Source organism: Psammomys obesus, unplaced genomic scaffold (assembly GCF_907164565.1).
Source record: "Psammomys obesus unplaced genomic scaffold, mPsaObe1.curated_primary_1811, whole genome shotgun sequence".
NCBI lineage: Eukaryota > Metazoa > Chordata > Mammalia > Rodentia > Muridae > Psammomys > Psammomys obesus.
The window spans coordinates 5,975-24,431 of NW_026589826.1; the positions used below are offsets into that span (position 1 = coordinate 5,975).

The 18,457-nt window shown below is 43.3% G+C and overlaps 1 protein-coding gene across 1 annotated transcript; it reads right to left on the reverse strand.

Annotated features, from left to right (window-relative positions):
* Window positions 1-449: 449 nt before the first annotated feature.
* Window positions 450-4,836, reverse strand: LOC129675435 (GTPase IMAP family member 1-like). The gene is made up of 3 exons (XM_055605453.1): window positions 4,781-4,836; window positions 2,834-2,931; window positions 450-1,796 (listed from the first exon to the last, which is right to left on the reverse strand). The coding sequence occupies exons 2-3, from the start codon at window positions 2,913-2,915 to the stop codon at window positions 931-933; spliced, it is 948 nt and encodes a 315-aa protein (XP_055461428.1). The 5' UTR covers window positions 2,916-2,931; window positions 4,781-4,836; the 3' UTR covers window positions 450-930.
* Between the last annotated feature and the right edge of the window lie 13,621 nt (window positions 4,837-18,457).

An 18,457-nucleotide genomic window follows, 5' to 3' on the forward strand; every position in this document is an offset into this window, starting at 1 on the left:
TATCTTGCAAACGAGATGTCTATTTTTAAAGAGGAAAATTAAGCCGGAAGAAGTCATGGAAAATGTTCTCCTGAATGCAGGCAGAGAGTCTTCTGTCATTATTGCTGTTGATTAATGAAGCAAATTTCCAGACCCGTGCTTTGGTTTGAACACAGGAAGGAAACCCCTGGCTGGCTTAACTCATTGGAGATCTGTGTGGAAGAGGCAACAAAGGAGTGTAAGAACTAAAGGTGATGGCTGACTTCATGGAGGCAGTTTTCCAGACACAACAGGCCAGGTGCCCGCCAGCTCACATCATGCACATTCCCCGAGCAAGTGCAAACCAAACAACAGTCCCCACAAGGGCAAGGGGGCTCAAAGCTCCACTCCAGCTATTCACAAGTTGTAGCTCTTAGGAGAAGGAAAATCAATTTCTTCAGTGACATGACACTGGGTGTATCAACCAGACCTCATGGCCCAGAGTAGATGGCCAAGAAATCCAACTTCATGTCGCTGGACAGAGAACGTGAGGTGCTGAGAGAAGAGAGGTGGGGAGGATTTGGAGGACTTGGGGGAAAGTGAGAGAATGTGGCCAACATATATTATATTAAAATCTCAAAGAATAAAAACATTTTAATAAAGAAAATAAAATGCTTGCTCTCCCTGTGCTGTGCCTTTTTCTCTGTTTACAAGCTACCAGGTTTATTTAGCTTTTTAAGGGAAGAATGGTCCACAAGAATAATGGACTGTCTAAAGAAAGCTTTAGTTGGACAAATTTATTTATAAAACTCTGAATGCACATAGTCAAAGCTGAGACTCAGCACCTCGGAGCCTTGGCAAAGTTGGTGTCATGATGCCCATACTGCGAGTCACTAAAGCCCTGAGCAGAGTTCTAAGTATTTAGTTTTTAAAAGACCTCCTTCCTACTCACAACATCTTCTAAGCTCAGCTTTATCTGTTATTCTGGTCCCCAACGGCCTGGACCTTTCTGTAGAACAGCAGGTAGGTCATGAGGGCCACACCCAGGAAGAGTGTCACACCAGTTCTCCAGCCCTTCCTGTAGGACTTCAGCCATCCCCACAGCCCAGCTAGCCTCCAGGTGCTCAGGGGCTTCTCTCGGCATGCTGCCACCTTCTCTGCCACCTGGGCGAGTTGGCCTTGTGGGTCACTACCCCGCAGGGCCCCCACCAGCTCATACAAGTCATTAGAGTAGTGCGTGCCCCCGCGCTCCCTCACCAGGCGTGCTACCAGGCCCAGCAACTCCTCAGCCTGTGCCTCGCGTTCCTGGCCTGTGGCACGGTTGTTGAGGGCGCACACGCGGCCCCCGCACTCGGCCACCAGCTCCTGCAGGGCATGGTTGTCTGTGCAGTACACGTAATCCTGAAAGGAGTCTCCTGCCAGGTCCTCCTTGCGAGTGAACACCACGATGGTCCGCCCCATCACCTGCTCTCCAAACACCCTCTTCACCACAGCCAGCGCCTGGCAGTCCTGTGAGGTGAAGCGACCCAGCTGGGTGACCAGCAGCAGGGCGTGAGGCCCGGGCGCAGACAGCAAGAGGCAGCGGGCAGTCTCCATGCATGTGGAGTCAGTTCGCAGGGTCTGGAAGCTGAAGATATCTGGAGTGTCCACCACCTCCACGCGCCAGCCAGCCCATCTCCTGCTGGCCCAGGCGCAGGCTCTGGTGACAGGCACTGCACCCAGCCTGGACAGGAAGCAGTTCTGGCCCAGAATGGTGTTGCCAGTGGCACTCTTGCCAGTCCCGGTCCTGCCCACCAGGATGAGCCTCAGTGGGGGCTCCTGCAAGTTCTCCTCTGAGCCTGAGGATCAGATTTGGCAGCATTGAGTCAGAGACCTAAGCTTTTCCCTGGATTGGCCTTGTGTTCTAGCCTTCCGCATAAAAGGGAAGGACAGTGTTCTCCTTGGAAGCCTGATGCCCCAACCTGCTTTGGGCTCTCTGAGCTCAGGCTCCTCCCCATCTCCCCTTTCCTCATTTAGATTCTCTGTGTACCTACAGGTGCTCCCATTGAGTTTCACAACCTGTTCTTTTATAACTCGTGGGTCTTCCAGGTCCTCTGGTTCTGCACCCACAGGCCAACCTGCTGCTGCTTTGGCCCTAATGTTCCCTGAGATGCAGGCAGTCGAGCAGAGGGGAGTGCCTCCATTCAGACAGGGGTTGAATCTCAGCCCACCTTGTGCTCCTTGTGTAACTGCAGAGAGTGCTCAGTCAAGGACACATCTCAGAAGTGGAGATAGTCTGAGGCTTTCTCTGGGTTCTTAGAGGAGAGAGAGTTCACCTTCTTCCCTCTTTCACTTCTCCTAAGCCAGCACCCTAAGGAGAATACCTCCTTTTTGGATAATATTTGATTACATTTTATTGACTGGAGGCAGGGGCACACCACCATACCTTAAGGAGGCAAAGGTCACCTTTCAGGAGTCGACTCCCTCCTTCCATCATGTGGGCTCAGGAGTTGAAATCGGCTCATTAGGTGTGGCAGCTTGTGCCTTTACCCACTGAGTCATCTCCCTGGTGTCAAATACTGGATACCCAGTTAATCCCCCATCCTCCTAACACTGGGGACCTGGTGAGTGATGCTCACTCTAATACTGGATTTCCCATCCTGTGTCATTGTTGTGAAGACCAGAGTAGATTTACCATCCTCCCTTCATGCTGAGCAGCGACAGGCTGGTCAAAGCCCTCAGCTTCTCCAAGCAGGGTAGAGTCAGAGACACAGCCAAATGCAGGACCCTGGTCCTCTGGTTTCATCCCAGAGGCTTCCAGACCTGAGCAAGCTCCACCTCTTTCTTACCCTGAGCTCACACACCAGCAGGAAGCATTTCAGAGAAGGGCTCTTACCATAGGCACTCTCCTCGTCTCTTGCCATCTTCCTTCCCCCCATGCTTTTTAGTAGACTCTCAGTGTCTGTGTCTTCATTCATGTGTTCATTCCTACAACTGGGAAAAACCCAAACACTAAGTCAAGCAAAGTCTAAAGAACAGAGGACTGAGTTCCAAAGTAAGGCTTTTGTCTGCAAGTTGCTGAACGTCTAGGTGTGTGCTTCAGTTTACAGGCAAGTGTCTAGAGACAAGGTGGGTGCTTTTTTCCCTCATAGTAAATTCTGCTGTTCCTTCTTAGAGATAACATCTGGATTTTAAAGAATAACATCCAGGAGGATGAGAAAGATGGTTTCAGTGCTAGATTGACAACCTGAGATTGCTCTCCTGATTTTGGTAACGTTGATGGAGAGAACCAATTGTACCAAGTTAAGGGTCTCTGAGCCATTCTCTTTAATCACTTCCTTCCACCACTGAGGTTCTGACTGTAACATGATCAAATGTAGCCAAGTACTTACTTGCTAGTCACCTGTTCCCCCAGGAGCCCCTAAGCAAAAAGCATAGTGTTCCCCCAGTCTGCTGCTCCAGCCTTCTTTCCAGCTAACCGTCTCAACCAGTGGCTGCCCAGAAGGCAGATTCAGCCTCTCCAGCCTTCTCTGGCCTTTCTCTAGAGATGAGTTTGGTTCCACATTCTGTCTGAGTGCTTATCTGCATCTCTCCATCATTTCAGAGTCTCTCGCTTTGTTTCCACTGCCAGTGTTGTGTTCTTTCCCACACTCCTTCCTCTGGGCACCACACACACAGAAAAAGGGAATATTAACTGAATAGCCTGTCTCCCTCCGAGGGGTCTCAGGAGCAGGTTTGGCTGGCACTCCTTCCCTCTCTCCAAAGCCTTTGGTAGAACTCACTGTGTGGGTCCATGGTCACTGTTTTGTGTGCAGATATCAACAATGCCCATAAATGACACAGGTCAGAAATGAAGAAAAGCCATACAACCTAGAGCTATGAAGAAGGTTTCTGAGGGAACCCGAGGATCTTATTGTCCTGGAGGAAAATGAGAGCACGTGTCAGGAGCTTCATGGGAAGTTCAGGGCAGGCCACCAGGACTCCCCAAGTTCAGAGTGGAGACTGAACTTCAGAGAAAAGTCAACACTGAGTGAAATCTTGGGTGTCAAAAGGTTTTTATAATCTGGGAACAAAAAGCATGTGCAATTCTGTATGTTTAAGAAAGTCCAAAAGAACCACCTTGTTCCTTGCCTCCAGGACTGATGATTTTTAGAAATGTTTAGGAGTTCCCCTGTACACTACGTTTCTTGGACCCATCCTCAGTAGTTATGATAAAACAAATGAGATATTTCTCATGAGGATAATTATACCCAGAATTTGAAAGTCAGTATTTCTCAAACCCTTCATTGTAGACATAAAGAAACTGAGGTGTCCCTATGGCTGGAGTGAGACAAACTTGAATCAAGAAACAAAGTGAGGGCAGGGCTTGATGAGCAAATTCTATTCCTCCTAGGTCCACTAGAGCCCCCTCCTACAGGCAGAGAGAAGCAGACTTCTGAGAGAGGCAGAGGTGGAACACTGAGAGTAGCCTTGAAAGCACGGTTTATAGGACACAGAAGTATCCTTTGCTCTTGCTGAATGTGCGTCATGAGGAATGGTGTCTTGTAAACTGTGCTTTGCTCCTGGGAGGAGATCTAGAACAGATTTCTCTTACTATGTGCAAGAAGTGTGGGAAAAGATAAGTTTCGTTCATCAAAAATATGTGCGCTCCCGGGACATCTTCCAAATTTGTCAAGATAAAATTGATACCAGCCCAACGCATCTGGCAGCCTGCTCTTGCCTGTGCCCCATGAATGGTGTGCACCTGCATGGTGCCTTGTAAACTGCAGTGTGTAGGTATCAGGCATTTTGTTCTCACAGTCCAGACCCCCCCCCCAACCCCAGCTCACAGGCTCAGGCTCACCTTTCTTGGTGACAGACTCTGAAGTGGCCCACAGAAGCCCCAGCCTTCTCCTTCCCTTCAGTCTCTTTGTCCCCAGGGCTGAGCATAGAGGAAGTTGCTGGGCTGCCTGGGTCTTAGAGATCAGGAAACAGAGAGAAAGGCCCAATGATGGCTTAAAGAGACAGAAACATTTTCTATGTGGTTGTGGTCTTAGAATTTCCCCTCTGGAATCACTCACTTGATCTTCTTTGTGACTGAGGGGATCCATATGTCCAGCAGCAACAATAGCATCAAACATGTTTCCAAAGCCAAAGAAGAAAAGGAAGGTCTAGAATCCTGAGGTCTGACTCTATTCTTGTATTGGTTACTGCTAATCTTCGTTCTTTTTGCTCTTTAAGGATTTCTTTTGCTACAAAATAGTATCCATGCTGAGGCAGAAGGATGAGAAATTTAATGTCATTCTAACCTACTTCAGAAGACACCATCTCAAAAAACGAAACAAAACACTAAAGGCTAGAAGTATAACTCACTGATAGAGCATTTGCCTGGAATATACAAGGTCCTGTGTTATGTGAATTATCAAAAAACAAAGATAAAAATTGCCAAAGAATAGAATATCTAATATCACTAAGACTGATATTGGTTATGAGTGATTAATTTTTAAGTTAGTGTATACATGCTTTATTCATTCTTATTTCACTAAATAAATGCTTTTATTGGAGGTGTGAGTTATTTTTAAATGTCTTAATGGTTGGAATAATTGCATGATTTTTCTTCTGATTTCTTAGTATTGTAAACTATGTTTTTGTGTATGTGTTTTTATGTACTATCTGTATACATTTATGCATATTGTGTCTTTGTATGTGTGTCAATTGTTGGGTTCCAAGGCATGTGGACTATTGAGGTGGAGATACAATGGTGACAAAAGAAGCTACCAGGAAGCCACCTTGAGATTACACCTGAGAGGGGAAGGTAGGAATACACAGTTGGGAGGACATAAGTTAGACTGAGACAGTCACTACACATGTTGGCTCCACAGGGAACTCTACAGTTTGTAGAGTCCTTGAGATTGGAGGCAAGGGGACTGGATTTCACGGCTCTGCCAGCCGGCTGTTGGATGCAAACTTCCTCTGGAGTGAACACTTAACTTAGAGGCATCTCTCTTCGGCAGATGCTAACCTCTGGGCAAGGGTGACAGCCAGACAGTGAGGACAGCCAGTTGGCAGCACTCCTGGTCTGGAGAGCAAAGGACTGTCTGTGCGCTGCTCCTACAGGTCGTGCATGAGGATGTAACTTCTCTTGCTTCATTGTCTGAGCCACTTGAAGAGATGTCTCAGCATAGCTTTAAAGATGTCCCCTCAAAGCACCGGCATTTCCAACTTAGGGAGACTGAGGCAGCAGGATCATAGTTTATGGCCAGCCTGGACAACTGAATAAGACCCTGTCTCAAAACAGTAATTACAAGGGCCTGGGAATGTAGCACATGATATAATGCTTATATATCCTAACATGTGGGAGGCCTGAGGCTCAATTCTGACCAGATGTGGTGGGAAACTCCCAGGAACACTGTTTCTTCGTCTGCCTCTCCACTCTTGCCTTTGTAACACCAACCTTCGAAGGAACATTTTCCAGGTGTCCTATTCATCAACACATCATGTGAACATAGAACTCGACAAATAAGGGGAAAAAGTGAGGAAGGGGAAGGAGGAGCCAGCAGGGCTAAAATGAATGAGCAGGGCTTACTGAGAACTATCCAATCCACAGCAATTCATTTTATTCTTGCAGTCTCAAGCAATTATGGGAAATGATTCAGACCGCAGACATATTAAGACACCGTTGACAAGTGTCCTGTGGTTTCTCACACAGTCCTGTTCGTGAAGAAGTTCTGCTTAATCAGAGATCCTGTGATGATTGTTCTCAGGACTCATGAGCTATGAACTTATGCCCTGTGGTTGGAGAATAAACTGCATATTTTATCAATACTTAATATCATTAATATCATACTCAATATCATTAATTATTGGATTTATATGGCTTGTAGTTGCCTTTTGAGTAGCAGCTACAGTATTTATTTGCTTTCCCATTTTCTTTTTCAGTACTGAGTATAGAACCCTGTACTTAGCACATGGATGCTAGGGAATAGCTGTAGCATTAACCTGTATCTCTGCACCTGCCCTCTTTTTGTTAAGAATTGTTTTCTTTCTTTTTTTTAAAAAAATTATTTAATATGATTTATTCATTTTGTATTTCTGCTGTAGCCTCCTCCCTCGTCTCTTCCCAGTCCCACCCTCCCTCCCTCTTCTTCTCCTATGCCCCTTTCCTAGTCCCCTGATAGGAGAAGACCTCCTCCCTTTCTATCTGACCCTAGCCTATCAGGTCTCATCAGGGCTTGCTGCATCATCTTCCTCTGTGGACTGACAAGGTTCTACCCTCCCTCCTCATCGGAGGTGATCAAAGAGCTGGCCACTGAGCTCATGCCAGAGACAGCTTCTGCCCCCCTTAGTTGGGAACCCATTTGGAAACTGAGCAGCCTATGGACTTCCTCTGAGCAAGAGTTCTAGGTACTCTCCATGTATGGTCCTTGGTTGGAGTATTGGTCTCTGCAGGCCCCACTGGGCCCAGGTGTTTTTTTTTCCTTTGTTGGATACAGAAAGTGTAGTGTATACACACTGTAGTATACAATGGAATACTACTCAACAATTAAAACAAGGAAATCATGAAATTTGTAGTCAAATGCCGGGAACTAAAAAAGATCATCCTGAGTGAGGTAACCCAGACTCAGAAAGACACATATGGTATACACTCACTTATAAGTGGATGTTAGACATATAATATAGGATAAACATACTAAAATCTATAGTCCTAAAGAAGATAAACAACAAGAAGGATGCCAAGGAAAAGGCTGAAACCTCACTCAGAAGGGCAAACATGATAGACAGCAGAAGTAGGAGAAGACAAAGAACAGGACAGGAGCCTTCCACAGGGGACCTCTGAAAGACTCTACCCACCAGGGTCTTGAAAGAGATACTGAGACTCATAGCCAAACTTCGGTGGGAGTGCAGGAAACCTTCTGGAAGAAGAGGAAGATAGAAAGACCTGGAGGGGACAGAAACTCTGGCCCTCTTTGTACCTCTCATTTTAGGACAATGTGTCACTAAGCTCCCCAAGCTAGCCTTGACTTTTACTCGGTAGCTAAGGCATGCCTCAAACTTGCCATCTTCCTGATTCAGCCTCCCCAGAGAACTGGTATTACAGGCCTGCATCACCAGGCTTGGCTCAAGCATGCTTTTTAGCAAGATGATACAGAATACTGTGTGTGTGGTGAGGGAAGGGACACAGGTAAAGATGGGATAGAAGTTGAAAAGCAGAAAGAATAAATGGATTTTATATATAAAAAAAAAAAAAAAACAAAATCCAAGCCTTGGTGGAGAGACATGTTACTGGCAAGGTTTACAGTAGCCTCTTGTAAGCTTAATTAGCCTTCTGTCCTCTGGGGCAAGTTTTGGACTCTATACTGTAATGGAAGTTTTGGCTTCTTTGTATGTTATGTAAATATGTTATTTTTTTAATCCCAAGTGTGGGGTGTTAGTTGGGCTATAGTTTGTCCACACTTGTTAATTGTCTCCTGTGGACTGTGGCTTTTGCCAGCTGGTAACGGCCTTCTTCATGTGGCAGAGAGGAGAATGAGAGTATAGGACTCTGAGAGTATAAATTTGAGGCCAAGAAAGAGACTCGGTGGCATTCGATATGGTACTCTGTGTTGGCGTACGACATGTAGCAGTTTGAAGAGAGCAGAGACCAGAGACCAGAGCTGGTGTGGTAGTTTGGAGGAGACAAATGGCTGCAGCAGTGTGGAGGAGACTGCTTGCTTCATCTGCAATTGACAAAGATTGGTAGAGAGCCCTAAAATAACCCTTGACCCTAACTATCGAGGAGAAGTGAAGGGGTCGGGCCCCCTCTCTCCACCTTTTTTCTTTCCTACCAAAGGATGGGAGGTTGGTGGAAGGGAGTTAGAGGCATAAACACCCCTAATAAAGGAGAGTTTTAAAAAGACTGCTACAGTTGGCTTTCCAATATACTACGCTTTGGAATGATTATGAGTTAAGAGGATATTGACCTGTGTATACCCCTAAATATCCATATCTCATAATTAGACCATTTTCTACACATCACTTGCAATCAATTCTCCCCACATCTGTTCTTTCAGGTGAAAGTTCACAGAAGCCTGGTGGCTGTTCACCCCACAAAGGTGTCTGTTGCCTGTGATCAGGGGAGGAAGATGAAGAATGAACACAGTCATTCACATGCTCCACTCTGAAAAGAGGCTGCTTCCTGCTCATAGTGACTAAATTTGTTTTGAATCCTGAGAATCTCACTTTCCACATTGGGAAGTAAAATGGTTTAGTGACCTATCCCACAGGCTAGTCAAACAGGGTCTACTTGGAAGAGAGAGTGGGAATTGACAGGGAACAGAGATGTGAAGAATGGAGGCCAAGACAGGTTTCTGATCAAGGCCCCCTTTACAGAACATACAAACAGCACTTATAAAGCAAAGGGTTACAAGCAATTTTCTCACCGTAACAGCTCATCTGCATCACCTGGCACAGCATCTGAGGATTCACTCAAGGTTACACAAAGTTTGCTATCTGGTTCTCAGGGTTGCACAGAGTTTATGATCTAGTTCTCAGGACCAGAGCACCCCACTGGAAAATTTGCCAAGGTCAGCTTTCCAAAGGTTGTCAAGGTCAGTCTCTGAGAAACTGAACTTTAGATTAGACCCGTGTCTGTCAAGGCCAGGAGGCAAAACTCCATTTACCAGACTCCTTCAGTACCCTGTTCTTTGTATTTTGGAGAGCCTGCCTTAGGTTGGTGAAATGTGTGTTTCCCTTACCTGTCATCAAGGTCTCGAATGCAATTTTCACGAGCCTCTGTCTTATGTTGGTAAAACCAGTTTTACTCGTACTTGTCACTGACTTACCTCCATATCAAACAGGGTTGTTAGAGCTCTTTAGTTTAAATTCATGCAGCTGCACTTGCATGCATTGAAGTTGTTGAAGAAGGAGCTGTAACACGCAAGGAAGGCAGGCACAGGCCAACAAACCCATACTCCCCTTGCCCACAAGTGTCAGTCCCCACTTAAGCACAGAGTCAAAGGATGGAAAGCGCCTCCTGAGGCTAGTAAATATATCCAAAGCTCTACTGGCCAATTTCAATCTAGGTTCCTTGGCAGATTCTATATCATGGATCTTATTTCTCATTGTTAACATGTCCAATGAGAAGTTTTTGCTAGACCAAATACCAGCAAGGTGATTGTGAACCTGAGTCCAATTAAATTTTGTCTCATCATACCAAAAATAAGAAATCCTAACAGGATTTATCATAACAGAAGCAGGTTGCTTAACAACTAATACTGAAAGAGCTTCTTTATCAGTACTAACACAATTAGTAAAATTGCAATTTACACATTTGATCGAATATGTATCATTGTTCTTAATGTTTTACTACAATATCTCCAATTAGCAGTAAATAAGGAGGATGAATACATGCCAAAACAGAAGTATACTTGATTAATTCAGCAGAGCTACTTGCATTCCCAGGGAGAATGCCTATATTTCCGAAGGCAGCTGCAATTTCCACACATAGGTTTGCCAGTTTTTATTTGATGTCCTCCAAAGTTCAGCACATGTGTGTTGTTGACATAAATAAGGACTCCCGGATCATCCCAGGAAACTGGATGTAGTAGAGGTGGATTAGGAACGTATGCCCAATAAACAGTCATCTTGACCAGAGGGTTCTTCATTAACAACATTTTCATTGTCAGGAGAAAGCTCCTCATCCACTTGTCGCACCAGGCATTCTGATAGCCATCAAGCCGCATCATTTTTTCTGAAAAAAAAAAAAAAAAAAAAAAAAACAGGCAGATCCTCATCCCCATATGAGTACAGGGTCAGGTCCATGCCATTCATTTGTTAAAGGATCCTCCATTTTACTTTAGCAAAAGTTTTCTTGGTTTCTGTAGGCCAAAATCTATCCACTGCAGATTTACCCCACGCTTATCCAAATTTAAAAAATTTAGAATGAAAAGAACATGATTAAGATGGTTCTTAGGTGTCCAGGGGGGAACTCCCCCTTCTTTGTTTTTTTGCAAATAAATCTTAATTGTTCAGTGGGCATGCTCTACCATACCTTGTCCTTGAGGATGTAAGGTATTCCAGTTATATGAGAAACTTGAAATTGTTGACAAAATCTTTTAAAAGATTTGCTGGTATATCCTGTTCCATTGTCAGTTTTAAATTGCTTAGGAACTCCCAGAACATTAAAAGTCTGTAGACAATGAGCAATAACAGTCTTTGCAGTCTCTCTTGGTTGAGGAGTGGCAAAAATAAATCCAGAATAGGTATCTATGCAAATATGTACATATTTTAATTTTTTAAATTCAGGAATAGGAGTAATATTTATTTGCCAAATTTGATTTGGAACCAATCCTTTAGGATTGACTTCTAAATGAGGAACAGGCTGAAGTTGAGGACAAGTACTGCAAGCCTTGACTATAGTACGTACCTGTTTTTTTAGTCAACCCATATTTAAGTCACAAGGTTTGACTATTGAGATGATGCATGTTATGGGCATCCTGGGCTCTTTCCAACTGTGAACAAAAAACTTTGGTGGCTTTGTCTGCTAATGCATTTCCTTTTAGACAGGGGCCCTGGCAAATCAGAATGAGCCCTCAAATGTCCTATAAAAAAGGGAAAGGTTTTTTTTTTGTATCAAATTTTGAATTTGTAAAAATAAAACTCCATCAGGAGATGTCTGAATTTGACCTGTAGTCTCTAACCTAGGCAAAGACTGAGCAATATATGTGCTGTCTGTAAGAATATCCAAAGACTGTTTATTGAAACCTTGAAACACAGCCAATACTGCAGATTGCTCTGCTACTTGTGCAGAAGTGCTAGACACTAGAAAAGATATTGTTTTTCCTTTATAAGTATAGGCAGCAATGGCAGATGATGAACCATAAGCAAATACCATTAAAGCACTAACAATTGGATTAACTTTTGTTTTGAATGGAAAAACTCTAGGCTGCATCTTTAAAAACTGAATTAATTTGTTTCCTGGGTAATGATTTTTTAATTTTCCCAAATAATTGGCACAAGCAAGGAGCCAATCATCTGTATGAGCTTACAGCCATTCCTGATGTTCCTTAGAATAAGATTGGTAAATAATATCAGGTTCTTTTTCAAAATATTTTTTACCTTTTAACCTTTCTAGATATATCAATTTAGCCACAGCAGAATAATATGGATAAATAACCTTAGAAGAAGAAGAAGAAGAAGAAGAAGAAGAAGAAGAAGAAGAAGAAGACGGCAAATGTACCAACATAATAGGTGCCTCTTGCCAAAACAATGCTGTAGGAATGAATTTGGTACAACAAATTAAATATTTAAGGTTTTTTTAATAATCTAAATAAGTAACAAATTGATTCTCTATGGCCTGTTGAAAAATTTCTAAAGCCTGGCACGCATCAGGAGTTAAAGCTCTGGGAGATCTTGGAGAGGTGTCTCCTTTCAGAACATCAAATAAAGGTTTAAGCTCTCCAGTGGTAAGTTTTAAATAAGGTCTAAGCCAATTGATCTCACCTAACAATTTTTGAAAATCATTTAATGTATTTAAATTGTCTTTCTTAATTTGAAATTTTTGATGTGTAATTTGAGTTGGATATAATTTAAATTCCAAATAAGAATATGGATCAGTTTTTTGCACTTTTTCAGAAGCTATTTGCAAACCATAATTTTGTAAACTTTTTTGCATATGGTAATATGCATAACAGAATAATACTTGAGATCCATCTGCACCAGCAATCAAAATATCAACCATATAATGGACAATATACATTTGTGGCCATTTGTCTCTAACCTTCTTTAAAGCTTGGGCGACAAACTTTTGGCACAAGGTGGGGCTATTGGCCATCCCCTGAGGCAAGACATGCCAATGATATCTTTTTATGAGGTTTTTTTTTTTTTTAATTTTACTAAAGGCACACAAAAGCAAATCTATGACAATTCTTAGAAGGAAGAGGAATAGTAAAGAAACAGTCTTTAAGATCTATTATTATTTTAAATGTTCCTTTGGGAATAGCTACAGGTGAAGGCAACCCTGGTTGCAAAGCTCCCATGAGTTCCATAGTTTCATCAATTTTTCTTAAATCTTATAACAATCTCCATTTTCCCGATTTCTTTATGATGGCAAAAGTAGGAGTATTCCAGTGAGAAATGGACTCAACTATTTGTCCAGTGGTCAATTGCTCCTGCACAAGCAACTGAGCAGCTTGTATTTTTTCAGAGGTTAAAGGCCACTGATCCCCCCATAGAGGATCATCAGATTTCCAGCTAATTCCATCTGCAGGTTGTTTAGTGACCCGCATTAAAAATACCCTAGCCCTTTAGTTCCATCGTTTCCTTGCACCTCAACAGGTTAGACTCTGCCCTGACTATTTTTTCCCAATCCTTGTCCTGGAAGATAGCCTGATTTTATCATTTGAGAAGTCACAATTTCATTAGGACTGCATATCATAATTCTCATTTGTCTAAGAATATCTCTTCCCACAAATTAATGGGCAGATTATCAACAATGTATGGCTGGCAAGTACCTTTATTTCCTTCCTTATCCTGCCAAGCTACCAATTCTGTACTTTGCTCAGGATTTTGCAATTGTCCTATTCCCTCAAATGAGTCACAGTAGGCTGTTTAGGCCACCTAGGAAGCCAATAACATCCTGCTATAATTGTAATATCTGCTCCAGTGTCCATCAAGCCACAAAACTGTTTTCCATTAAGCCAGAGTGTTAACTGAGGTCTATTTTTAGTAATAGGTTGTACCTAATAACCTCTGAAGAGCCAATAACTCAATAAACATCTGAGGAACCAAAACCTCCGGTGCCTCTGGCAGGACCAACAGCTTTATTATGCAAGTTAGGCATATGAGTTAGAACTATTTGTGTTATTCGTTGATAATTTTGGATCACAGTGATTCCTCTAGGTGAACTTACCATGACTTTAATTTCTCCAGTATAATAATCATCTATAATTCCAGGAAAAACTTGCAATCCTTTCATGGTACTACTACTCCTCCCTATAATCAATCCCATCATCCGTTTAGGCAAAGGACCAAACACTTCAGTAGGGAGGGCTTGAACTCCCATCTCAGGGGTTAGCACTGTGTAGGAGGAGAAACTGAGGTTCAATCCTGTGCTTCCTGGGGTTGCTATGACAAGTTGTAAAATGGATTTGTGGGAGCTTGAGGAACAAACTTCATGGCCCCATAAATTTGTTTGTTGGGTCTGGGGGCCTGGGGCTTGACCCTTACCCCGTTTCCTTAGTTTTCAGGCAAGGGCTGTCCCTGAACATTGGTCCTAGATCTGCACTCATTTGCCCAATGCTTCCCTCTCTTACATCTAGGACATAGTCCAGGAGTTGGTGCATTGTTTCTAGAATTGGTCCCTTGACCCTTATTATGGTAATCTCTTTTAAAATGTCTCATCTTTCCACAAGAAAAACATTTTTTTCCTCTATTCTGTTGAGCAAGCATAGAAGTCACAGTAATTCCTTGCATGGCTCCTGCCATCTCAAGACCTTGGGTATAAGATGACCCAACATCAGCACAAAGTTTAATATAACCAGTTAAGCCTGCTTTAGCTCGATAGGGTCTGATAGCTGCTTTACAGGCTGGATTAGCATTCTCAAAAGCCAATTGCTGCACAAAAGGAAATCTACTCTGAGTGAATACCCTTTTGTTGTTACATTAGAATCAGCATTATTATTATTATTATGTATTTATTATTATTATTATTATTATTATTATTTTGTAATTTTAACTTCTCTAATTTCTTTAACAATTGAACTTGTTCCCTTTCCAATTGGATTCTTTCTTGGAGAACAGTAATATCTGCCTGCAGTGATCCCATACCTCCTGCACATGTAGCAGGAAAAGCCATGGAAGCAGAGGGTGCAGGAGGCCAGTCTGAATTTTGAGACTTGGCAGCTTCTTCCTCTAGCTCCGTCTCTGTCTCATCCTCAATATCTAGCTCATCTCCTAAATCATTTTCTGCTCTCAAATTGCATAAATCTCCTTGAACTCCTACATGAACATTTGAAATAACCTTAGAAGTACTTTTTTTTTTTTTCTGCCTATTTGGCTGCTCTAATTTACCCGAGTAACTCTTTAGCTTGTGAGATTAAATTCTTCATTTTTTTCACTCTCATGCCGGTGATCCAGAGCATCCCTAATTAAAGTCCACAAAGAAAAAGTTATAAATGGTACCTTCTTAGTAGAATAATCCTGCAACCTTTTCCCTACCTTCTCCCAGTTTCCAGATTGATGGTACCTTCCTCTGGAAACCAGCAGCAAACTTCATTTACAAACTAAAGGGGATTAGGGCATTTACCCCAATTCCTCACGATTTTTTGCATTGACTTTGAAGTTTTCATTAACAACTCCCTGCTATTGCTCTGCCCCATGATTGTGCTACCTGCCTACCTTGGTTTCCTTGCTATGGGCAGTCCTCTGGAAGCACTTTCACTTTGGCATCCAGAGCCCCAAAAACCAGCGTTTCTCACGGAGTTCCTCGTTTCCAGGGTCGCTTGTTCGGGTGCCACCTGACGGGTCCCACAGGCTAGTCGAACAGGGTCTACCTGGAAGAGAGAGTGGGAATTGACAGGAAACAGAGACACAAAGAATGGAAGCCAAGACAGGTTTCTGATCAAGGCCCCCTTTACAGAACATACAAACAGCACTTATAAAGCAAAGGGTTACAAGCAATTTTCTCACTGTAACAGCTCATCTGCATCACCTGGCAAAGCATCTGAGGATTCACTCAAGGTTACACAAACTGTGCTATCTGGTTCCCAGAGTTGCACAGAGTTTATTATCTAGTTCTCAGGACCAGAGCACCCTGCTGAAAAAGTTGCCAAGGTCAGCTTTCCAAAGGTTGCCAAGGTCAGTCTCTGAGAAACTGAACTTTAGATTAGACCCATGTCTGGCAAGGCCAGGAGGCAAAACTCCATTTACTAGATTCCTTCAGTTTAGCTGTGAATGGAAGGAGACATTTTGCTTCTGGCTGTCAAAGTTTCACAGAGGTGGCAGGTGCAGAGTCAAGTTCTCCTGGAGGCAATGGCGAGAACACATCGACATTACTGAGAGATGGGTACCGCCAGTGCACGCAGCACAAAGACATGGATCTTAAAAAAGTTTCCTATCCGTGATGTCAGATGTAAATCACTGTTGTTTGTTTTTCTGGAAGGACAACTGCCAGGATGTAAAGACAGTGGCTGCTTCCCTGGAACATTTCATGGACAAAACTTAGACATGGATGGTGCCTGCTCTAATGTGTCATCCTCACACTCCACAGATAGCCTTCTCCTTCTTCTCACCCAAACCCTCTTTTATATGCATGTTAGGGAGCATATAATAACTCTTAAGTGGTCTTTTTATTTTGAAATAGGGACTGGAGAGACGGCTCAATGATTAAGAGCTACTATTGCAGAGGAGCTGGGTTCAACTCTGAGCACCCACATGATGGCTCATGACCATCCATAGCCATTGTAACTCCAGGTTCAGGGGATCCAATGCTTTCTTCTGGCCTCCACCTTTTTCCGACCACCACTCTTTTTTACCTCCAAGGGCACCAGGTGTGCATATTAAATGATCATACTGAAAAATTCCTTTTTTGTGAAGTAATGTGATGCCATCTGCACAGGAGCCCACTCTTCTGTTAAATCTCTTTTCTGAATGTTTGCAGAGGCACAATAGAAAAGATGAAGGCATCCAGGCCATTACCCTTCACAAGCTTCCGAGTTTAGTGTCCATCCAATGGAGGTAAGTGGTAAACTGTTAGATTGCTGTTTAACTTCCTTATACTTTATAGAAACCCTTCACGTATTTTCAGAGTTGGTAGAGAGTGCTGTAGAGGGGTTTTGCTGGACTACTGGGGCTTGGCAAAGGCCAGGAATGCAATGCTGTCTCCCTTCCTCAAGATTATGATGTCGGTCTTCTCAGTCTGGAGTTTTTCTAGGCAGCTTTATATCACATGTGTTCTTCTCAGAAGAAGGGGGACCTCTGGTTTGAACTACAGAGTGGTGGGAATGCAGACGTCTCAGTGAAAGCTGTGAGTTGGTCAGGGCTCAGTAAAGGACCCTGTCTTCAGAGCTTGAAGACAGTTCCTCAAAGGCACAAGCAAAGCCATGCTTCTCAAAGTGTTGTTTGAGCATATTCAGAGATGTTGCTTCAGTGTGTGAATGTGGCAGAGCTGCTATGACAATGCAACGAACTATGAAAATGGGATCTTAGTGCATCTGTGGACTCGGGGTCTCACAGAGAACCCTCCTTCCTCCCTGTTATCTGCCCAACAATGAGCACAGCTGACCAGCGCTACCTTTAGATTCTTCTCACTTTACAATGCTCTGGTGGACCTGGGTGAGCAAAATCACCAGCAGAGGAATGCTGCTGCCTTGGGGAGGTGTGAAAAGTCCCACTCCTTTCTCATAAGTGCACTCTTGAGAACAGGTGACAGTCAGAGGCTCAGAAATGTCCTCTTACTTAACTCTCTGCTACCTGTGATCCTTTGAGCTACTCCTGCTGAGGCCCAGCAGACTTCAGTTGAATCCACTAGAGTTTTGCCTGAACTCCTGATGTAAACCATAAGGGTAATAGTTATTTTATGTCCTCAGGTTTTGGAGTGACTTAATGGAGGAACAGGTGACCCAGTTGAAAATTTGACTTTCCTCCAAAAGAATTAGGTAAAAAATTATATATGCACTTGTAAGTTTCTTAAGTTTTGCTGCACAGCTTACAATAAAAACGTTAGCAAAATGCATTTCACAACCATCTTACAATTTCTCTTTCTACTGTTATTTAGATGTGGTGTGGAGAGGTACACTTTCTTTGGCTTCAATGATGAACACCTTGTCTTTTTCAGTTTAGAAAAAAAAGTCTATATTCTTCCACTGTTAGCTTATTATAGCTGATATCTAGAGGAATGTTAATAGTGGCAGTGGGCTCCGTATCTTCTCTCTAGTGGCCGTGACATGTCATTAGTATGTTTTACTAAACAAGATGGAGACTGTGGTTGAGATGGAAAACTTAATTATGGGTAAGAGGGGAACCACTTGCTAGTGGCTTAACCTCATTAATTACTGTTTGGTAGCTGAGGAGGTCCTTTGCAAGAGCACCAAGTGCTCTTAGCTGCTGAGCCATCTTTCCAGTATACCTCAAAGCAAGTTCCAGCAAGAAGCCCTTAGATTACCAAAGGAAGCCAAGGGCAGCTAGATCTACAGATGAAAGTCAGATTATGAGGACATGGAACAGGGTTCAGGCAGATGGATCCTGACATTTTTCTTAGGGAAAATGAAAAATCACCTCAAGGGTTGTCAGATCCTTCTCCCCTCACTGTGCCTCAAGGAAGCTGGGTTCTGGTTCTCTAATGGGGCCCTCCTCCACTTCCTCTGCTTCTTCCCCCACCCCCTTAGAGCATGTAAACAGGTAATTGTGGTCAGTTGAGCCCAGGAGGAGCCTAGGGTGTGATTTCTGAGAACATTCATTGGTTTCTTACCCACTGTCTTTCTTTGGTTCAGAATCTCCTCAACACCCACAGTTTCCTTTCCAAACATGCTGGGAAAGTCTCTTTTGGTTTGCCTTTTTATCCTTC

Bases quoted from the DNA above. Each gene is read 5' to 3' on its own strand.
- LOC129675435 (XM_055605453.1), bottom strand. From the start codon at position 2,915: ATGAATGAAGACACAGACACTGAGAGTCTACTAAAAAGCATGGGGGGA. The intron at 1,797-2,833 runs GTAAGAGCCCTT...TCTGATCCTCAG, and splicing joins AGACGAGGAGAGTGCCTATG to GCTCAGAGGAGAACTTGCAG.